Consider the following 24,795-nt stretch of genomic DNA (forward strand, 5'->3'; position numbering starts at 1 on the left):
CCCATAGCCTGGCAACCATTATTTAAGGTGGACGATAATGTGATGCCTACAAGTAAACATGTTCTAAGCAATACAGTATTTTTTCCATACCAAAGTTGTTGTCACCATCTCTTCAAACCACTTGGACTGGGCCTGGTTATAGAGATCCACACAGCGCATAAGTTCATCACCTACAATGAAAATAAACCACAACTATTCATTGTGTTTGCTGTTAGAATTGTCAGGTTGGTTACAATAACTGCTACAGTATGCATCTTTCATTCAGCCCATTTCATTGTCTGGGCTTAAATTTCCAATTCCTCCTGCAATGTTACCTTGTATTGTCCAAGATGTATAGAACGCTTTCACAATGTGGCATGAAATCTTTATTCTTGGGATTGCTCTGAACAAATACCAATAGTCTTTTAACTGTACAATTTTAATCAAACTTGTAGTGTACTTGAAAACTCAGATAAAGCCTTCCAAAACCTGTTTGATGTTTTTATAATATGTAATACTAGTTTAATGCAGCAGATGGCAGCAACGGCTTACGATGTGTCACTATTTATATTGTTTGATCTTTTTTCCTATGAGAAGTACAATCTAATTGTTATTCTGCACGTGTTTTATAATATAAACCAGTCACGCAATGTAATGTGCCATGTAAATAACAAGTCAGATTTAACTTAATTAGCTTGAAACTGGAGAAAATGTATTTTAATGTAACTGTAATCATCCAATGCTGTATAATCAATACAATATAATCTACAGAAAACGCTGCAGTGTACCCATCTTGCCAGGACCACCTTAGAAATTAGATGTATATATCAATGGTTCTACCCTGGTTAAATAAATCAATTAAATCAATTAGCAAATATTTTAATTAATACAATTTGGAAAGTTAAATATTTCAAACCATCAAAACTAAATTCTGAGATCAATAGTACATACATCCTGTGTATTCATACCATACATATATACATAAGTAAACAACCTGTAGAAATGAACTACAACAAGATTACCCCATTAATAATTAGTAAAATGCCCACACACTAACACAGAGGGGTCAGTAATAATTAAATCAATCTTATAAGAAAGATGAAACTGACAGCCATAACAGTGTTAAACTAATTATTATTATTATTATTATTATTATTATTATTATTATTATTATTATTATTATTATTAATAATAATAATAATATAATAATAATAATAATAATAATAATAATAATAATAATAATAATAATAATCTTTAATATTTAAAACGCCACATGGTTATAACAGGGTGATCATATACAATAGCTCCATGTTCCCTGACTCAGTAAGCACATTTTTTAACTCATAATTTATTAAAGTACTTGTAATTCTGCACCTCTTAAAGAAAAGAGACATGTGAAAGCTACCTGAATGCTTTTTAAGTGCAACTTGAACAGATGAAATGCATGCACTCACAAACAAATAAGAACAACTGTGTCAGTGTCCTGATCTTCACCTGATAACCACATTTAACAAGTATAGGCTACACCACTAGTCAAACACTGCTAGTTAGAACATATGTGATATTTTTATAACTTAGGGAGGCCTTCACAATAATACATGTGGGAGGGCTACTACTAGGAGATGTTCTGTCCTCTTAAACTACTGTACATAAGCTAACCTTTCCTCCCCTACACTCCATTTACTAAAATGAGAAAGCTCAGCTGGCCTTGTTGAATCAGCCCAGTCTGGGACTATCTGGCTGTATTTCAAACTATGTGTTGTGCCAAGGCTTTGCTCACAAAACCATAGCTATTCCACCAATGAATCTTTAAACCCACTGTGTTTTCCATCAGGATTTGCAAGCTTTGTGGTGCATAGGCAAAGTACAGAACCTTTCAAAATAATATTGACTGTGTCATTGTGTATTTATATCCACTAGGCATCACTTTTAACTGCACCTACGAAAAGAGGGCTTACGTTTTTGATTTTTCCTAAACAAGACTTCTTCCAACTGGCTGAGATAAATGTCTGTCTAGAAATCCGTCCAGTGGTTTTTACTCAGAATTTGTGTTTCCAGTTATTTCCGTGAGTTTAGAAAGGGTGACCTCAACCAGACAAAACCTTCTTTTATACAATTCTAAGCTGTTGCCAAGAGATTAGCCACTGGGGAGCATGTAAATAGGTAACGCCCACTGACTCTACCACCCAGACATTTAGCTAACACACTGCATAGGCTCCTAGGGTGTATATTAGTACGAAATTAAAGTATGTATGCAATTATACAGACAACCCTAGCCAAATTATTTTCCATTGCTTATTGTTTCACAAGTTGTACTGTTTCACTTACTGCTGTTATTTATTATTATTGTACTTTTAGCAACAGCCGCTTTATCATCACTCATAAATCTTTATGAAAATGGGTTTTACTCCCAACGGAATTGGATTTTAAATACTGCCCATCAGTTTGAAACTTGACTAGGATAAGTATCTGACTTGACTAACTAAACATTCCTATATTTTTACCATGGACTGGTAAATACAAAGTAATATATGCCCTGCCACATGCCTGACAGTTTGTTACCCCATATTATCCCCCTCTTCATCATACTCTTACTCTTTATTCATAGATGTGGCGGAAGATGTATATTAATGACATACTTTACATGGGAACACCAATGATTACGTACTCACGTTACTAGATAGTTCTAAAACAATGTCCGAATGATTGCAAGGTTTTTACCAAACAGTTGTAGATTTCAGGAGATGGACAAGAAAGACCAAAGCCAAAAAAGACTAAAGCCTCATTTTAAACTGACAGAGTGAAAATACATGAGAAAACAGAGTGAAAATACACGAGGCACACACACTGAAAGGTGGATATTGCTGTTGCCTGTGTGTTAGTGCTGACGTCATCGAGCAAGGAGCCTGAACTCTGACCTGCTTGTGTGGATTTCCTCCTGGCCTTCTTGATGTCTTCCTCTGTTTTGTTGCTCAGTTTAATCTCCAGCTGCTGGGTTTTCATCTCCAGGTCTTTCTGTCTATCTGTCAGCGCTTTCCGTGCCTTGCAAAACAAATAAATTACGACTTTGTAAGTGGGGAATGCAACAGTTTACAGATCGATTACTGATGGCTTTTATTTCACAAGCCTCAACTAAACACTCAGTGGCCGATTAATCGTATTGCAGTCCTATTTTAAACCTCACATAGTGTAGCTGCCCAGTAACACATGCTTTCCTTTCACGTTGCTAAACTAAAGCACTTGCTTTTTTTAAAATTGTTTTTGAGGAGAAAGGTCAGAATATAATGAAAAAAGCATATTTCATCTTACTTTTTTGTTTTGCTTCTTGCTTTTGAATTATTGCTGATTTTTGCTGATGGCACTTCTAAAGATAGGAAATGCAGTTCTATGTTCTGATCTTTGATTAGATAACATAAATACAATGGATCTCACTATTGTCAGTGAGCCTATTCCCTATGGCTTTGTACTCAGTGCTATGCATCGGTTATTCCTGTTTGACTTGACTGTCTCTATCATGGGGATATCTGGCTGACTGCAGCCAGTACCGTAGATGATTACTCAGTTCACAAGCACCAACACTCAAACCTCTTATTATAAAATGTGAAAGAAAGAGGGTGTAATCTCAAGTGTTTCAACCATACCAGCATGGCTTGAGACTTTCAGAACTGCTCAGCATGGCTTGAGACTTTCAGAACCGCTCAGCATGGCTTGAGACTTTCAGAACTGCTCAGCATGGCTTGAGACTTTCAGAACCGCTCAGCATGGCTTGAGACTTTCAGAACCGCTCAGCATGGCTTGAGACTTTCAGAACTGCTCAGCATGGCTTGAGACTTTCAGAACCGCTCAGCATGGCTTGGGAAACACTGTGACCGATTCCCTTGACAACCAATTCACTGTTTGGGATGGGGTGGGCTGTGCCATTTGTATAATCAAAATAATGATTCAATATCTGCACACCTATGTTATTTTACACTATTAATATTATTAGTATTTTTTTTTTGTATGTTTTCTGCAAATGATGACATCCATACAAAAGATATCCTATAATTTTGATAAATTCTTAACAGTGATTGGTTGAGTTCTCATCTGTGATGTATAATAAAAAAAAGTATATTAATATCATTAATACAATTATTATACTATTGGCATGCCCTGGATTTGAATAAAACTACAATATGATCTGTTATTAAGTCACATTTCCAATGCCATCTCAGGAGGATTTTTTATACCCTTTCAATGAACCTTTAGTTAGGTGTGCAGAAACAGCTTCAACTGGCCATCAGCTTAGATGGAATGTCAAAATAAAAAGTGTGCCAGCAATGTTCATTTCCACATTCAGCACACACTAGAAATATTCCCTCAAACTGCTCATCATGAACGAAATCACGATAGAGGTGCAATCAGCAACTAATTGATTATAGCAGAGGTAATAATCAACAATCAATGGACTACTGTTGCTTAAGCATCTTTTTTCATTAGATTCTACCATTTGTCACCACAAAACACATGCAAACAGAAGATGTTTAGGGTAGTTATTGTAACTTGAGGTCCACAAAATAAAAACCACGGCAATCATGATCAAATATAATGTCAAAGGACTGCATATTCTAAAAGTGGTTGGTGTTAATTTAATATCTGTTTAACCGTTACTTCAACATATTCATTTTATAACCTACATATGACTGAGTTACTGCTATAGATACCTACTGTAAGAAGACACTGATGTGGCTATGGCTTTGTGGTTTGGGTATTGAGAATATCTAAAACTGTGCGTCCTACCTTTTCTACTGCAGCGTAGCGACTGGCTAGCTGTTTTCGAAGGTCCGTGATATGGTGATCGAATTTTTTCATATCTTTTTTAAAGTTGTCTCGGAATGTAAGAAGAGGTTTCTCCACTTCACTTTGGAGCTGGAAAGACATATGAGAAATATAACCCTATTTAACACCGAGCAATACAATGCACACAAAACAAGGAGATTCCAGATGCATGCGTCAGACAAGCCCACATACAGTCAATCATACCAATCAGTCATACAACGTGTTTTGTGATACACTGCCGTTACAGATTCTGCCCAGTCCCCTATTGGTGAGATGAGATGATGTTAAAAGCTCTAAAAATAATGGGTGCAATCAAGCCTGGACATATTATACCAGGTTATCAATAACACAAAATCAGTATTTTACTGTTATCAGAACTGAGACTTCCTCACTACTCACTCCAGGAAATTATCCATGTGTTATTTATTTTCCTCGTATAAACAAAGGAAGTGAACAGGGGTCATTTCCTGTTAGATTTTGGTCTCTAAACAATGGGCTTGTTTATGATTTGGGACAAATTCTAATGTAACAAACATATAATTTGCAGATAAAAATCTTTGTTTAAGAGACAGAAAGACCGTACAGTTCAAGAATGACAGATAAAGCATTTTCTTTCTGGCTCTTGGAAGATTGATTGATTGTACCATATAACTTGTCAGCTCTGTATTTGTCATTGTATGCGCCACTAAGAAATTAAAGTGTTAATACAGTGTAAGCACTACCTGCACTGCACCTGTATTATATTCTAATATTTTTGTAATTACAAAACCCATTTTTGGGCATTTCTCCCCTGTAATTGACTCCCCATATAAAAACATGAACATTAAAAATGAATACATTTTAAAATGTAAGTGATAGTAAATTAAAATAATAAATGAATACATTCGTTTAACACAATGTAAGTAGTCATTTTCTAATTTAAATTATTTATGTGATTATATATTATATATATATATATATATATATATATATATATATATATATATGATTTTTTTACAGATACAATTTGATTTTTTTTAATGCAATTGTTGGTCTTGGCTGTTACCTTCGAGGAGAATTTAAGATGGACTTCCGCCTCATCTGCCAAGCTTTTCTTCAGCTGAGCCCAAGCTTCTCCCAGAGTGCTGGAAAAATACAAACAGACAGCACATTGTACAGTCTTATACGGCATTTACATGTTGTTTTTCCTCCTCAATCAATACAGACCAGGTGGTGAAGCCTTACGTGTCATAGCAAAGAAGCTGACGGCCCTGTGGAACAAAACACACTATCCAATTACAAGTGTATCGTGATGAGTTTATTGACAGGCACTCCTATGCTGTTTGTGTATTGCCTTTCAAGGGTTCACTAACCATGCATGTTAGGTTAATTCAGTGTCTTCTGTAGGAATCCCTGTCAATTACTATTTCATACTGAAACATCTAGAAATCTAAGAACCTTTCAGATGCTTCTTTGTGATGCAATGACATGGACAATATTGCAATAAGCTAGGCTGTATAAAAGCTCTTAACAAGTGCAATGCTCCCATTTGTGGGGGCTAGTTGTCCAGTTACTGAATGATGCGCAATCACTCAGCTGGAGTTGCACTGCAATTCGTATAATCTGGGCCCTGCTAAATCTTCTCATTTTGGTTTGTTATTAGTTTGCTTTGGTTAGGTCATGAGCAAAGCACATGTGGTTTGGTTTAGGATTGGTTGGTGAGCTCTGGAGAAGCCCTGCAGTAAAGAACGTACTAAATCTGGACATACACTAAAAACATTTCAAGTTTCAATTTTGTATATGTATCAGAATACGTGTTTGTCTGCTTGACTTTGTTTCTTATACATATGCCTGCTCTTTGTGGTATTTGTACTCACAAATAAATTGAGTTGAATAATTAAGACAGAAAGGGCTCTTTGTTAAGATTGATAGGTCTCAGGTCACTGGTGTAATTCAAGGAGAATGAATGATAAGAAACTAGAATATGAAACATCAAATGCAGTCATTCCCTTCAGAACATGTGACAGTATTTTAAACTTGTTTATCTGTCAGCATACTGATTCGGAGATCAACTGAAATGGTAATTTACTCTCAAGGCAGATGACTCTCCAAGGACACACCTACAATTCCACTCTTTGAATGTTAGAATTAAATTTGAAGGCTAGGTTTGCATTTTAAATCACCACTATGCCTGAGGTTTCTTTAAAGGAGTGTTAAATAAGGCATGATACATTAAATAAATAAAAACCTGTCATAAAGATTTGTTTTCATGGATTTTAGCTGTTATGAGCTGTCTCTCAACCAAACACGTTACTAGGAATTGGGGCTCCTGGCTGCTTTGAAATATGTGAAGATCACTGTGTGAATAGCAAACTACTGGATTCACTTTATTTCTTGCTTGTGTGTATAGGCTACTTTTATAGTTACATTCTCACCACCGTGTGAGAATTTCAAATTAAACTGTCTTGAATAATTTAAATTCATCCCTGTATGCCTGAGCAATGTAATGAATAAGAAACAATTTCTGATAGGACTTACTGCACAAAAAAAAAAAAATAACAAGCAATTTATATTCTTTTTTCTTTTTTTCTTTTTATAATAAGACATTTAAGAAATAGCACCAAGAATAAGAAACAATCACTTCACATAGATACTTTGCAACAACAAAGACAAAAAAAAAGACTTGAGTGTGGAGGAAGGCACCAACCAGCTAAAGCAGTTAGCAGGAATGAGACAGCAATGCTGTGCAACAATAGGGCTAAAATGACAATATAATACAAGCATTGTGCTGTGCAAAAGGTCTTTGGCAGGGGAAGCTTGAACTCTGTGCCACAATCTGCAAGAATCAATGCAACCTGCCTGCCAGTGCAAAACAAACAGCAATTCTTCATTATTTCAGATGTAAAATTAGCTTAGTCTAAACTATGTGCAGTACACCTTGAATTATTACTGATCATTTGTTCGATATTGGTTATTTATTGTACTCATTTTTTTTTGTTTTAGTTTTTACAATAAGCATATTTTCCGACAGCTATCAAAAGCAAAAGTGAATCCTCTTTTTTTATTTTTCTGTGGACCCCCGATTACTCATAGAGAGATGTTTGGGTTTATTTTAAAAAGCCACCAAGCGAAACAGGTTTTAAGGAAAACATTATTTGCAACTTTCTCCATCATGATTTAAGCGAGCTGTGATTATCGTGACAATTTTGCAGCCCATATGTGATAGTCCAACCCTGGCAATATTGGGATTCAGTCAATCAAAGGTTATATCACTACAATGACCTTAGAATACCCCTATAATACTGAGCACAATAGTAAAATACTTTTTAAAACCTGATAAAGGTCACTTAATTACATTGTGTTTATTTAAAAAATGGTAGAAAGTGGGCTCCAACAGCATTTTAATGAGGCCCCTTTGAATATAACCAGTGCTTTAAATCACTCCTTCTTTAGTGCAGCCCAGGAACAAGCGCACTGAACAGAAACGAAACCTACCCAGGCATGCCCTCACTCACAAGTGTTCTCTTCACAGGTGCACAGCCACTGGAAACTGTGAAGCACCGGGTATGTCAGCATGATCAGCTAATGTTCGGAAAAGTACACAGTGTGTGAGTGTATCACTGCAGACCTTAATAGAGGTCTAGGGAAAATATCTCTAAACTGCACTATTGTACAATAGTAACACACTGACCACCAAACTAATGTGGTGTATGCCCATATATGTATTTGCCTTTTGTCTTTCTTTTAGACAATTAATTTAATAACTAATATCTAATATATAATACCTTTAATACAAAAGGCTGCTCCTTCTTTTACTTCACGCTGATAGTGACAACTAAGAAGCTTTGTATCTGCTCATAAAGATGAAAACTACAATATATACAAACATAAGTTATGGGTTCAAATTCCATCGCGGTTATGTTCAGGGTTATTTAGATTCAGTTCATGTAAGGCAGCAACTGTAGGGTACCAAAGATAAGCAATCTGTCTATGAGAGAGTTTCTAAATGAGTGAGCGAGTTGTTAAATCTCACAAGTACTGAGTGATTCTCCTTGAAAGCATGAAGCTTGGTCTTTGTGGAAAAGCTTGAACCTGAAAATCCTGGTCACCCTCACAGTTTCCAGACAAGCTTTACAACTCATCCACTGTGCAAAAGAATGAATCTCCCTCGACAAGTGTTCTGGTCAAACTTAAATTCAATTTGCTTGTCTCACCAGCAGAGTTCAGATTCTATAACAGTACAACAATCTTCCCCCCTTTAACATACATGGCCAATCTGTGAGAATCTGTGTTACATCACCAACATTAAAAAGAGTAGACTGGGTAAGAACTGGCAACACTACAGCTTGTTTCAAACAAGCATCTTAACCGCTGTACAAAACCCAGAGTTCCATTAGATGATTGCTCCCCCACACACCCCCACCCCAAAATCATATGTAAGGGTTCAACTAGAAGTTGAACAGTGCGTTGGAACATGAAATGTTTCATTGGATGTAAAGCTTTTACAATGATGCAGCAATCAGGAACAATCATAGATTATCGGAATATCAGTATTCAGGAGGCATGAGATACAGTAAATGATTCTACGTGATCCTACTTTCGTTAAGTCATATATCGTAAGACCAATCTTACTATATGTTAGACACAAAACCAAACAATGACCAACAATAAGGTAGAACAATCTCAATATTTACAGAGGGTAAACTGGACACCCAAGTTTGAAGGAACACCTGTGTATTGTGGAACCATACATAGCACAGGCAAAATATGGGTGGGTTTAATACTGTGTGGTGCGGCCCTTTTGACATGCTTACTCATTGTGTGGACGGGATCAGCAATCTTAGTCTGCAGAGTTGCAGCCCATTCCTGGCACAAAATCTGTATTTGCTGGGGTACCTCCCTAATACAGGGACTCCCTAACATCAATTCTGTGGTGTCTATTTACCTATGTAAGTCTCTATAAGCAATTAAAACAGACTCACTCTAGTTTTAGGCTAAACAGCTAAATCTGTGAACATGAGGTATGTATACAAGGATCTAGACAGAATCTGTAAATGTTTAACTGTCTACTATGAAACAATGTGCTGTGTGGCTTCACAGGCTTGTAGATTTCAGGGTCATTCTCATATAACTTGATCAACTTACCCTTCTTCCTGTGCTGCCAAAGAAATCTGAGAAAGCTTTGAAAGACTCTTTGCATACTCCTCTTCAATTTTTATCCTGGAAAAAAAACAGTTAGATGTAATGTTAAATTGAATAGTCAGTACATAATAAATCTTTTCCATAGTAAAAACACAGCAAAGGCAAAGTGAATGCACAGTAACACATAGATAAGCCTCGTAAAGCACATATGGAAAAGCATATTAAAAAACATGGCAAACCAAGATAAACTATGGCAAATGCATAGTATAACCATGGGGGAAATACCATGCAAATATAGAGTCTGTTAATGTTTATTGTATAAAGCAAACACCAAGTGCTATTAATACTGCCTGAAATTATGTCTAAATGTAGTGTTGTACTTTCTTGGCCATTTGACCTGTAAGTGAACAGTTTTTTTTTTTTTTTTTTTTTTTTTTTTTTTCTGTCATGCAACCAGCTGCTTTTCCTATTGACTAAGATGCATTCAGCAAATACCACAATTTGATAAGAAAACCACCCATCCATAACCAATAAACATTCAACAGTGCTGAATTTAGAAAAAACTAAAAGCAATGTAATATAGTATCTTGTGCATGAGTATTTGATCTAGAAGACATTGCTGAGATGAGATGACTTAGGAAATGAAGCTTTAACAGGCTTCCTGAAAGTAAACCATGAAAACTAAGAATGTTTATCCTAGTGTAGTGCATGTTTGATACAATATGAGTCTTTCAAACTGCACATTTGAGACTTTGTAGTGAATGGAAGTGTGCGACATGTAAGTTATATCACATTTAACAAAGAAATACTTTTTTTTTTTTTTAATAATTCAAGCAGATTTCACAGAGAAAAGGGTAAGAAATGAATTATGCATTCAGAACTCCAGTTTACCTTTCCCGGATGAATTCTGCCATTTCTTTTTGCATCTGCTTGCCCTTTAGCTGTTTCTGAAGAAGAACCTCAAACCCTGTCACTGAGGTGTTACCCTGGGGATCCTTCTTATCGTCCTGAAGAGCAAAAAAATATATAAATTTGAAATTAAAAAGTCGTGATGACTGTTTGGGCAATGATTTACAAAGGTTTTTCAGGGAAATACAATGAACAGCGTAAGCTGTTTTGTCATTGCTAATTTGTTACCATCTTTAATCTTGGACTTTTGTTATACATTTCTTATAAATGCTGGATTTTTGTAAGGTGGTCATTAATGCTCTTTTTTTAACATGATAGAAGCCTGTTGCTGAACACACTGCCTTCATCGAAATGCCGCTTTGTTGCCAAGTATAAAGATATTTTGATTTGGCTAATATTCAGAAAATATGGCACAGGGATAAGAGCTGTATTTTCTCCATTCCAAATGTATTTTTGTTTTTTATTCTGATGTGCGTTCTGTGTTCACGTGTTCCAAAACAGATGCAAGGAAGTGTTAGAAATACTGTGTTTTAGTTGGTCATAGATTGTGATGAATTTTCTAAAGACTTGATGACACAAGGAAAGAGGTGAAGTCCCAGCTTTATGAGACTGGGGTAATATCAGTTCACAATAAAAGATTCAAATTAAGTGAACCAACTTATTAGGGTTACTAAGGAGTTGTGATTGTCTAATATGGGTTGATTCACAGCTTCTCCCAGTCAATATTCAACAGGATGATTAGTAGATTTTAGTGAATTTTAGCAGCAGTTTTATCTTTTCTTACCCAAAAGTAGTCACAATAGCTCCACTCGCCAGGTTTCAGTAGCTCCTGTTCAGGCATGGTGTTTGGATGGGGAAATGTCACACAATTTATCTGTGAAAGCAACAATATCAGGGGAGAACCTTGACTGAAATGTAAAATGCAGTGCAATGAGTCAAGCTAACCAATGTGTTACATTTATAGGTGCTCGCTCCAATACCAGAAACACTGCTCAGAGCGGTATCACACCTCTACAGAAGATTCACTTCTGCTGTTTAAAAGCAACTAACTTTTAAGACTCAAGAAGAGATTTTATTATGATTTATTATAATTGCAAACATGATGTAGTTCACAGGGTCTGAGTAAGCCTCCTTACAAACAGCCAGCATGCTATTAAACCCCTAGTCAAGCCCCCTACCTTTTTCTTTAGAACTTTTTGCCCCACAATTCCTCCCCAACCCCCACCTCAGCAATTCGGGGGGGGGGGGGGCAAGGAAAGCTTGCCACCCTGCTGTGGAGAATGGCACAATGGTTTACATCACTGGATAACAATAACCTCACACTACAACGGTGACCCCTGATTGTAGTACCTCTGTACTGCCACTGCATGTCATTGGAGATCATAAGAGAAGTACAATGATACACAATTCTCAGAAAACTGGGCAATGCATATACATATTTAGCTTTCATATTTAGAGACAACACCCTGTTTTGTTTTTTGATTGCAATAAGTGAGTGTGAAATCTACAAGGATAGCATGATTGTCAGTCCTTGCATATAACTTGAGACAGTGGAATGAAAAGGGCCTGGGGACTGAAATGTTCATACAATTTCTCTAATCTGGATACAATTCAGAATACACTAATAAAGCATCCAGTTATGCTTAATTCATATACCACTTATTTGAATACTAAGGTATGTCAGTACAGTACATATCCTCCAGGGAAGTGATAAATAACCTACGACACAGTTATGCAAAGGCAGGTTCCCTTGACCAACATCTAGAGCATGCACACAGACTAGCTAATCAAACCAGACAATTGTTTTTCAAGATGTAGCCTTCACTAGCTCAGCCCATCAGTCGATACTTCTATATCTGCAAATTCTAAACTGAAGTGCATGTATAAAGCACAAGGAAAAGGACCAAGAGTTTCCAACAGAAGAAAGAAATAAACCTATGTTGTGAGATCATTATGCATTGTGAAACATTTTGCACACATACAGTACTTTATTCAAGCTACCTATATAATGCACAAGAACAATTTGAAAACCTGATTGTGACTGAAAGAACTTAATGGCAATTTCAAGTGTTGAATATGGAAAGTGGAAACCCTGGTTTAACTAAACACACCATGGAATAAGAATGATGTAGTCATGCATCTACTGCATCACCTAACAGCCGTGTATCTACGTATTATAACAGCAATGCTTAGTTGTCAAGCCAGCCCTTTGATAAAATACCGGCTGCAGACACAGCTTCAATTAACACTGATTTAAAGCAATTATGTAATGAACATCATCTTGTCAACAGGACGCCCCCACAAAAGAATGCTCAGTGGCCATGCCTTAAATTATTAACACTTAGTATCCTGAGGCTCTTACTTTAACAACATATATATTTCAAATGGCACATTTAAACCATCAGTCCTACCTGTTTGAAGCTAGGAAAAATGTTTAAAGTTTCTGACAGGATTGCATTACTATTATTATTATTATTACTATTATTATTATTATTATTATTATTATTATTATTATTATTATTATTATTATTATTATTATTAGTAGTAGTAGTAGTAATAGCAGTAGTAGTTGTATTATTAGAATTAGTAGTAGTAGTCATAGTAACAACACTAACAACATTATCACTGGTCCCCATTTCATTGGGCTGAAGTACACCACAAGCACATACAATAGTTGAAATCCAATTTAAGTAATTAAAAGAGCTATGTCCAGGTGCATTGGTATGACTGCAGTGAATATCTAGACTGCTACCATGTACTACTTATGTTTAGTAATGGCCACACTGCTGTGGTTCCATCATTAACGATCAGTAACCCATTTTATAACTACATTATACATGCTTCAGGTGTTTTACTGGCATGAACAGATTCCACTTAGTGTGCCAGCAATGCAGTGTGCCCTGCACAGTCCAGCAAACGGAGGGAGAGTTAGCTGTGTAATCTGTGACTATGATGGCATGATGGGCGCATGCGTGATCCTGCAGGGAAGGGGTGATGACAGAAAGAGGTCGAGCTGAGGGACGGGGGATGGGGTCCATGGACCTCTTTGATTGGTTGGGGGGGACGGTCAATCCCATAAGAATGACCCTCTCCTATTCCTCGGTTAGCCCTTGCATCATACAATTCAGAGGAAGCTCTGGCCAGAGAGCTGGAGTAAACAGAGAGAACTAAACTAACAGAACTAACAGAGAAGGCGGAAGAAGACAGTCAATACATTTGTTTCACATACCCATATGGGGATGTTATTTAGTTTAGCTCGGGAAATCTGGGCAACCCCATTAGTAATAGTGAGGGCTCAGGACAGCGTTACTGAAACTCAACTAGCAGAGGCTGAGAGATGCTATGTGTAGCAGCACCTTGTGTTTGTAGTTTTATTAACAGTGTTTACTTTCTCTTTTGTTTGTAGTTTTATTAACAGTGTTTACTTTCTCTTTTGCTTTTGTCTTTTGTTTTTGGACTATTATTTTAGCACAAGGTTGCCCCCTTGTGTTGAATAAATCTTGTGCGTCTGCGTGGCATTGTCAACTAAACCTTTCTGACTCCTGTGTCCCTCAGTGAATAATCACCCACACACCCATCACAAGTGACAGTTGCAAAAGGTATAATCTATTCTGTGACAATTACAAAAGGTATAATATATTCCTATTAATAATTATCCTCTACGTATTTAAAGTGTTCAACATTTTGCAAGGTGTTTGGTTTAAAAAATGCAAGGAGTAAGTTACCCAAGATGTAATCTTTTTCAGCAAATGTTTGTTTATGTTGTAAACTTATAACGTCTTCCATTTAGAAAGACCTTTAATCGAAATGTGTGTCATAGAATTTACTTGTTCTTTGTAGCATTACTTTGTATACTACCATTATAATTTTTCTACTGATGAAATGTTCTCTCTCTCCCACTCATATATACTTTTTTCAGAGACAAAATGAAAAAAAACGTTTCATAAAAGCTGACAGCAATAAATGTCCAAGAGAATGAAACTTAGAAAACTAAGATTATGATATTCCAATGTTCTAATTATTTTACCCACAATCTGGTTTTTACATCTAAAAATAAACATTTTTTATAGTTGCATATGTTGCTTTTTTTTTTCAGACAAATCTCTATAATACTGTAGTGTTTACTCTGGCTTCAAATTCGGCTTCAGAATAATGAACCTGTATCTGCTTCCAATTAAAGAATCATTAGACCATGTTCCTGGAACCTTTTAATGAGAATTATGCCACTGAGTGAAAGTTGGAAGGTTCACTGGGAAAAGCACTGAAATATGTGTTTAACATTTGAACTTTTCAAACCATAATCCCCAAAATTCAAACAGTATAGCACAGCAACAGCCCCCTAAAGATAAAATTAAGATGATCTGTGACTCAGATCCAACTGAATAAGGTAAGGTTTAATACAAGAAATTACAACTTCATGCCAACTTTCACAATGAGCTAATGCATAGAAGACATAACATCATGATATCTCTTAGTTTCAAAGGTTTTTGTTTTTTGTTGTTGTTAGGGTTTTCATGGGAGTAACTTTTTATTATTATAAGTCCAGACTTCAACTACATTATACATGCTTCAGATGTTCCAACTCATGAAGTTAATGTGCCAGTAATAATACAAATATGTATTATTTGGAATGCTTTCAGTAGGATTTCCTGGCCATCTTTGTTATTGTTAACAAATATAAAGAAATCATAGCTGTTAGATTATAATGTCTACAAAGCTTTCTTAGTGATGTATCGCTTACATACATGAGAGCAGTGGTGAATGTGAGGCTGGTGGGGAGTGTAAATGGAAATGTTACAAATTTTCAGGTTTTTTGTTGCTTTTTAAAAAATGTTTTAGTTTACCCGCGATACTGGTACATATTTAGTTTGGAAAACCGCGCCTAATAGAGCAATGACCCAATCGTGGCCAAATGTTTTATTTAAAAATTAGTCACAGTTCTGTTCCTGCTGCATTGTACCATTATTAAGTATAAAAATGGATTGGTTCATGGTGCATGAATAAAGAGTGATTGTACATCATCTTAAAAAACTAAAAGTATGTAAATATGAGGAAAGTTGCTTGGAAACTGGATTTAATGGCACTGCAGATGAACCTCGTTCTCATTGTGTCGTCTGTGGTGATGCACTTGCTAATGACAGGCTATTTATTAAAAACAAAAGTGCAGCTGGAGAAACAAGGGTTTTTAAATGTTTATAGCAATTTTTCTGCAGAGAAAGTAGCGTCAAGTTCATCAAACTTAAAGAAAGAGGGAAGTTAATAGGAGGATCCTTTTTACAAAAGGTATGTGTTTCTTGTTGTGGTCTGCTTTTGATTTTGAACATTTGGAACTGGCTGTGGTGTTCTATGCACGGGACGACATCTGTGCACAGGGTAAAATGTACTAGAATTATGGCAAATACTTCACTGGTTTGTTGATTTCGGATATGTGATTTATAATTCACACTATTGTGGCAAGGGTGGGGGCGGCTCCAGGTTAGAAAAAATTGCTAAGGTGGGGGCGTGATTCATAAATCGTTCAGAACCCTTGCACTAGAGGCAGTATGGTGAAGAGAGAAAAGAGACCCTTTTGGGGAAAAAAAGGTTACTTTAAAAAGTCACCTGGATGTGATGACTGAACCAGAAAATGATATACAAAGTGATTTAAAAAAAGAATGCATTAGTTTAGATACAGCAACTGTACCAAGTTGTTCGTTATACATAGTTGTATTATTTGAAGTAAAGAAAACTGCACTGCATTTCTTCTGCTAGATCAAATAAAGTGTTTATAAAAATCTTGGAAATGTCCCAAAACAGTTTCAAGCAGCCATCATACATCTTTCGCAACATCAATAACTAAAGCCACCAAACTCAATTTTATTTAAAAATGAAACCGTAATGATGAAACCGCCCACACAAGGATTTCAAAGTAACAAACACCATCCAAATCATCTTTCTGCCAGCAGGACGCCCCCATATCAACGGGCCACCCCACAGTGCTTGGATACTTTAAATTCAAAGAAGGAAGACTGATATAGATTTAAAGACTGTAATTATCTGCAGACATGCTAAGCAAGGCACAGTCCTAAATAATAAAACGGTGCTCTCTGTCTGTTTGTCTTTCACGCTCTGTATCTAACAAACATGTATGCCACAGAGGTTATTCTCACACAGGTAGTGGACTTTTTTCTTGGATCCTCCATGACAAGGTTACAGAATACCACTCCATTCATGCCGCCACCTTTCACAAGGCACACTGCTGGAATGCTGGGATTATGTTGTCTGTTGGCTGAAGATACCAGAATACATGATCCTAGCTAACACTAGAAGCCCTGAGGTGGTCACTTTGGTTTTAAAATGTAATTTTCTCCAGTCGTGTAACACATATGGGTCTGCACGTTCATGTACTTTTCTATCCGTACATATTAAATATTCTCACAAAGCATGAAATGCAGGAGTGCAGAAATAAAGGAAATATATTACATTATAGCTACAAGCCCCGGGAGCAGTCACATTGTTGTTCAGATGTCTGCGGCATACTCAAAAAAAAAAAAAGAACAGTCACATCCGACTGTTTCTCCTTTCGTTATACTATTTACAGTGTTTTTAAATACAACCTTCAGAAAGACTGCTTCTAGGTATATCCCCGGCCCTTGTAGTGTTAACTTTATTTTCTTTAACTATAAAATAAACTGCTTTAAACAAATGAAGCATTGCAAAATGTGTTTCGCTGCTACGGATTAACCCAGCAGCTCAGAGTTCTCCGGCTGACCCTGCAAGAATACTGCAGTGTGTTTTTCTCACACTACACATTTGCTAATCTATTTTAAAGGCGCATGACTTCAAAAATAGATTTGTGAACATCTTTCTGAAACAGTGTTTCATTTAAAAATAGAAATACTACTGTGACACATGTTTGTCAGCCTAAGAGTCTGCCAGGAGCTTGGTGAAAACCTCTGGGATATGTTTTCACACACCTGGCAAATCCTTGTGCATAATTGGTTTTATAGAAATGCACATTATGTATCTAAGAAAATCAGATTGATGTGTGAAACTGCTGAAAAATGTTTGAAGCCACAGACCACCACAGACATAGAACATTTGTGTTCCTGCTGTGCCATGCTAAAACATTGTTCTGTTAAAATCCATGCTAAAGCGTTTTACAAAAAACATCAGATAGTTAAGAGAAAACACTCCTGTGCACAGAAATGGCGTCCTTTTTTCTAGATACCTTCTATTTCATTGAGCTCTTGCAACTATGCAAGCATTTGTTTACATCCATTAAACATAACAGTTATCACTGACCACCGGGAGACCCAAACCTCACACTGCTCTCTTACTTCAAATACCTCTCATCTTTCTTGAGCTCTACCATCATGAAGGTTCTGTAACCAGTAAAACTCTGACAAATCCTCTCTTGCCTCAAGGGTTTCTTGTACTACCTGACTATATTAATTCGTACTTCAGCCTCAGGGAATGTGAAACCAGACAGTGTAATAATGTTATTGTGCTGCTCATGGAAGAGTAATGAAATACTTTGAGTCTCCATGACTCTAACTGAAATAGCTCATTCCACCAATTCCTCTTCCATCTCTTTCTCTCGTTTGATGCTAAAAATTAATTTTTTTAAGATGTCCTCTGTGGAACATTTCTTTTCTCTGTTTATTATTATTATTATTATTATTATTATTATTATTATTATTATTATTATTATTATTATTACAATACATGGTGAATGTATAATGATACTTTTCCTATATACCTCTGAACTTTACAGTCTTATTAACACAGTGATGGTGTGAGACCCATGTATAACAAGATTAGGTGATGACATGAGACCCGTGTATAGTAAGATTGCCTGTATATAATAGAAATTATGATAAAACTGAAAACCTCAATTTTTAAAAACTAACTCTACCACCAGTACATCAAAACAACAAAACACTGTCGACACCAAAACAAACAACAACGGCCTGCAGATTTAGAATTCTATAATTTATGGAAGAATAACGCAAGTAGTCTTAGAAAAACAATAAGCAGCATACATTTAGTAAGAAAATGCCTCGGCAACATGCCTTGTGTGGCTTGTTAGTTGATGGCCCAAATATTCTACTCTGATTCTTATTCTTATTATATATGTACTACAAGTGAAAAGCATCGTAATGCTTATTAAAAAACAAACAAACAAAAAAAAAAAACCTGTATTTGAGTAATTCCAGTAATAACCACTTGGAATATATGCAAACATCGCAAGCATAGAGAATAGTAATAATTAATTAATTAATTAATTAATTGTCAGAACTCTTCTATATAATTGCTTGTGCTGTCGGTTTGCTTCTCGAAGGCGTCATTAAGGTTTTTGACCTCGTGACACTCCTATCAATGAGGAGGACAGATCAAATAAGATGTAATCATTTTTTTTTTTTTTTTGTGGGCCTAAGGATGTATTGTTATATTTAGGGCTGTTTATCTTATCAGAACAATGCACAAAAAATGCCTGCAAATAAAATCAAATCACTGACTAGACTGGTGTATAGTTTAGTTGAAAGGCCACGGAGCAGAAGAGAAGTAAACTGGAAGTGACAACTGCGAGTTGTGTGGGTCTCTTAGAGCTCTTTTTTTCCACATTCATGGAGAGAATAGTAATGGTTTGTGAACAGTCAGGGAAATGGCTCGATCCCAGGAGTAAAGTAATCAAGCTGTGTGAACACTGGAAGGCTTGTAAAATGAACAGTTATGCACAGGTTGCTGCATACATATCATCATTTTAATGCCTATAAGAAGTGAAATACAATGCAGTGCCCTCGTGGTTTATTTGACTATAAAACTGTTTTTATTGCACGGACACTGGTCACCTCAAAAAGTAATATGAATAAAGTTATATTGTGAGATGTAAGGCTATTGCTTTCTGTTCTTTTAATAACCCATTGAGGTGACACTGCTTTGGTAAACACCTACCATATGCAGCACACAACTGTGTGCAAATTGACTTTACTTGGCTGATTCATTTGTTATTCTTATGGCACTCCTGACTAATATTCTGCAATGTATGGCTTTCTCTTTGTAGCAAGCTACAATGCATAAGGCAGTCAACAAACCTGGACTAGTAGTATTGGATGATAATTACTGTAATTATCTTCCATTAGTTGTGACTTGTTCTCTAGTTAGTAGTTTCATCTTTCTTTTTTCTGTCTGTTGTTTGCTGTTGGTTTATCTCTCACAATAGTGGGGAGTAAGGGTGAATTAAAGTAAATTGCCAAAACCAAATTCAATTTATAAATAAATCAATACTAAAATAAACATTAATCTTTATTTGATAGCCAGTTAAATTACATGTAAATCTCTGTTAACCAATAACAAAACCAAATGCTGGACAGACTTCTAGGAGGCAACAGTAATGGAAAACTAATTATAAATGTGAATAACAAAATGCAAATATAATATAAAATCCATTAAAAAAATCCACAGAATGTGATGATTGCCTTGTAGAGAAATGATTAAAATGCACTTTGAATTACAGTATATAACTAATGTACTCTTCTTGTTTTCAAGATTCCCTTTCATCACACCCTTTGTCTTTTTTAGTAAAATCCTGAGGTTTCAAGCTTTCCTGTCTCAGCCTAGCTCTCCAGATCATGACACAATGGATTCGTATATTTGTTCCACTCCATTTGTTCCAGAGTATTGCTAGTATGGCCGGAGTGGGGGCCATCTCTCTGTTGGGACCACAGGAGTGGAGTTTTCCTCTCCATTGAGCATTGAGATTCCCCATCAAAGTAATACTAACCTTTTGGAGGCAAGTGAACCTTAGAGGCCTGGCCACGCTGGTCTCGTCTTCTGCGAGGAAGGTTCTCCGTGAGCCAGAAGAGTGGACCCCTGGCCAAAATGATCCTAACTCTCTTTTGTTTGTTTTTTCCCTGCTCCCTTTCTGGATAGCAAAGCTGGTTCACCGCCTCGGAGTCCAGCCACGTGGCCTCGACTCCTCAGAGGTCTGACCTCCCTCTGCCAACGCAACCCTTGCAAGCCGGAGAGACTTCTCATCCTTTTCGACTCTCCCGCTACCCTATTTTTTGTTTCCTTTTGGAGGAAGCTAAGCCCGCTTCCCAGTGGTTGGTCCGGCCTCACCTCTGCGAGGGTATTTAACATGCTTTGACAAGATGACAATACAAAGAGAATAATGCGTTGTTATGATTTGCAATAAATTCACCAAATGTTTAATTATTATTCATTAAATTAACAAAGTGCTCCCCCAGTGCTTTCTTCCACAGCAGTATGTAAGAATCTAAAACATACTATATTAGAAACCAGAGCAATATATCAACAGCTTCCACTTTTCAATATGGCTTGCAGGATATTGTAAGCATTCGGTTCACACACCATATAAACGAGCCGAGTGCACTTGCAAACTGTATTGTGAACACAAACTAACTCGGTCCTGAAAAACATGGAAAAGGACCAAAATAAAAATGAAATTATAGATCAACTGACGCTTGTCTCTTGGTTGTGCAATATTTAAATTACTGCTTTAAACTATGAGAGATAGCTGCTGTATTTCTGTGTTAAATCTGGAAACACACTTGTTCACGCTAGTTTAGGGCATTTTTAAACCTGATGGCCTTGATATCTGGGGATGTAGTCATGACTAGGCGAGGTGGGTTTGGGTTTAGTTATTCATTGTTTTCTTGTTAATTTGATGTTATTGTAAAGCGTTTTGATAGGTTCCATCATGACGTTGTTTTATTATTTTTTAATAGGTTTATTGCGACGTGCGTAGGAGTAATTTTTGATAAAATGCGCTATATTTTGACAAACTGAAAAAAGTCGAAGATACATGCCTTCTTCATATGTAAAGGTTCCTAATGGGGCATTGTGTATTACACACACAAACACACACAGCTGTTACAATTGTCACTGTGCCAATTTGAGACAGAGCACCCTGGCATCTTATCAAATGATTAAACCCTGGAGGTCACTATTCAGGCACATTAGTGGAAATGTGTCAACCCTGGCAGTGTGTGAGCATACAGATACAGTACACTGCCAGCTCCAATTTCCAACACTAAACATTATAACCAGTTTCAGAGCATTACCTTTATGCGTTACGCCACATCACAGCACAAACTATTCAAGTACCATATCAAGTTTCTACCGTACTTGTTTCTCGATATTGGTACGGTTAAGAAATCATAACTTACACACCTTTGGAATTCCCTTTAACTGTAAAGTCAATTCCAAATATTGACATGACCATGGTGCACATACCTCAGCCACTTAACAGGATTGCCTGGATTTACCTTTTCCCAATGAAAAAGCCTAAAATTGATTATCGATAGAAACAATTTTGAGTCTAAAGACATTGAAGACTTCTAGTTGAAATGTTTGTCATGGCATTTTTGTTTATTTTAGTATTGCTAGGATTTGTCTAAACAGTACAACTATAGCAGAGTTACACGACGGTGAGCATCTGTGTATTGGTTATATCCTTAGCCCTGGTCAGTTCACTTCTACTCATGATGATATTCCCTCATATTCGTTCTGTCCTACAACCCTATAAAATATAAGCTTAAATAATACAACTTTGTTGTTTAAAGGCACTGTATATACCCCATTCAAGCTTTCTACAAATCAAGAAGGTTGTGTTTGCTACCTTAACAGTCTGAGAATATCATTATGTAGGTGTATGCCTATTGTAGAAAGTGGCAGCAAGGATTCCTAAGGGATGTCAACAAATTGAACAGTCAACAAGGTCTGCTCCATATATAAAGAGCACTGAATGCTAAACCATGGAAGAATGTGACAAACAGACACCAATGAATTGGGACTGTGGGACACTGCAGCTTTAATTCATCATACTGTCTGTGAATTAGATGACAGCCGAGGGAGAGCGGTGGCACATGGCCCTCCCCCACTACTCCCATGCATTAGAAACTACTGAAAAGCTGAGCCCTGTGATAATGAACACTAATGCTAGGCTCACCCCATCACATAGCAGTCATGGGCTTCCACGGCAACAGAGCAGGGTGTAAATGAAACTACATCATGCACATCACTCCAGTTGCTAGGTAACAAATTACCACTATTGTATATATGGATATTTATAGGAATTCCATATTTATCTGAGATGAGGCACAGTCAATTTACTGTATTTGACATTTAGTATATTTTATTTATTTATTTATTTTTACTGAGAAGTTTAAAACCCTGGGAAGTGCCTTTTTAAAGGATGCATTATAATATCTTGGTTCATAAAACTGACACTACTACCGATAATTTGCATGCCTTATTTCGCAAACCTCAGCAGACTCAATCAATACTTCAAAACCAATAACTGTTCCATATAACAATGATGTATGGTTTATTAAAGAAAAGCTCAGGGAACTGCATTTTATTTTTATAGTTATTTTTCAGTTTAAATCACTCCTGTCAGATTCCATTTACAACTGTCTATAAATGAATAGAAAAAAAAAGAAGAAAGAAATGTAAATTACAGTTTGTACAGACAGAAAGACAAAAGCAACTCGGGATTGTGCTGTCAAAATCTGCTTTACTCAAATATAACCTTGTTATTTCCTGACTATTCAATACATAAATAAATCAATGCCTATTTGTTTAAAGACAGAGCCTTTTCTACATAAACAGCAGAGGGTAAAGACATACTTTACATCATATTTATAAACCATGTCTTACCTGTTTCATGTCTTACCTGTTTCATATCCTACTTACTGTGTGTGTTGATTTTTCTGCTTAGATCATTATTTACCAGACTTTCTGTACTGTACACGGGGGCTGTTTCAGAAAAGAATAAAAGCTGAATTTCTGAAGTGAGGTGGTTTTGAAAAGTAACTGTAGCCTCTAATCCCTCTACAACTGTGGCAACTGCATGTTTGTAAATGGAAAACCTATATAGATCACTAACAACTAATGCAAAAAAAAGTCATTTTTCAATCACTGGTTCTGTTTCTGGAAAAGACTTCCTAAAAGTCGCAAACTGCAAGTGAGGTTTGAAAATGACTGCTCGGTGCGTGCAAACCTGATTTCAATATATTCAAGCATTTCACTTCACACAGTCTGAGGAGCTACAACCTGGACACCCTACACGCAACACATTCAAAATACACTGTGATAATGGATTACTCACTAACTGCAATTAATTTCAGTCTACCAGGAAATTCATTCTGTTCTGTGTCATTGGTCTTAAATAGTTTACTTTGAAGTAATTTAGCGATCTTGATTTCATACAAAAACACTAAATTGGGAAATAGGAAGGAGGCTAGAAGCCACGGTGCCTTGCATTGGTATGTACAATACAATTACCATAAAGTACAGTAAAGTCACAGAGTACTGGAAATTCTGCTTTCTAGTTTAGCTTCATTCCACTACACATTCAACTGTTTGCATCTATTTCAATATAAACAGTTGTACTCATAAGACATGAGAGCAGGCACTGATTTATACTGTATTTTACTACACTGTAAACCTTGTTTTTACATGTTAAAAGTAGTGTAGCCAAGGCAACATTGATACTGCAGCAAAGTTAAGTTAGCGGGTTGATCAAAAAGATATAAAGCTGCAAATCCAAGTGGAGTTCAAGGCATGTAATGCCCTCTATATAGACATGCAAACCAACTGTCGCAAAGCAGCCAACATTCTCAAACTCTAAAAAACACATCCAAGATGTTTGTACTGTAGTTTACTTCTTATATATTTGTAGTGGAGTCCCACAATAATTAAGGAACTGTCCAAAACTGTCTCTAAGGGAGTGGCAACTGGCACACAACTAGCGCGATTTATTTATTTATAAACCTATTTAAAAAACCATACATACTTCTTTCGCACGCTGAAGGACATGCCCACTGCCTCTCTGTAAAACAACCCAATAACTTGATATACAACTGACTCACTTAGCCAAATTACGCACCCCAATAATTCATAATGTGTCAATGTGCTGGCTGGTATATTCATAGGCCAGGCATGGAAAACTAGTTCATC

The 24,795-nt window shown here is 36.4% G+C and overlaps 1 protein-coding gene across 4 annotated transcripts in view; it reads right to left on the minus strand.

Annotated features, from left to right (window-relative positions):
- LOC121295483 (growth arrest-specific protein 7-like) overlaps window positions 1–24,795 on the minus strand; it is a 99,893-nt gene that overhangs the window by 3,046 nt on the left and 72,052 nt on the right. For all 4 annotated transcript variants that reach the window (XM_041220135.1, XM_041220134.1, XM_041220136.1 and 1 more), the window contains exons 6-12: window positions 11,612–11,701; window positions 10,810–10,925; window positions 9,922–9,996; window positions 5,843–5,921; window positions 4,759–4,887; window positions 2,898–3,021; window positions 91–170 (exon numbers count right to left, since the gene is read on the minus strand). In XM_041220135.1, coding sequence (XP_041076069.1) covers window positions 91–170; window positions 2,898–3,021; window positions 4,759–4,887; window positions 5,843–5,921; window positions 9,922–9,996; window positions 10,810–10,925; window positions 11,612–11,701 — 693 coding nt within the window. The remainder of the gene's footprint in view (window positions 1–90; window positions 171–2,897; window positions 3,022–4,758; window positions 4,888–5,842; window positions 5,922–9,921; window positions 9,997–10,809; window positions 10,926–11,611; window positions 11,702–24,795) is intronic.

Source organism: Polyodon spathula, chromosome 20, assembly GCF_017654505.1.
Source record: "Polyodon spathula isolate WHYD16114869_AA chromosome 20, ASM1765450v1, whole genome shotgun sequence".
Taxonomy (NCBI): Eukaryota; Metazoa; Chordata; class Actinopteri; order Acipenseriformes; family Polyodontidae; genus Polyodon; species Polyodon spathula.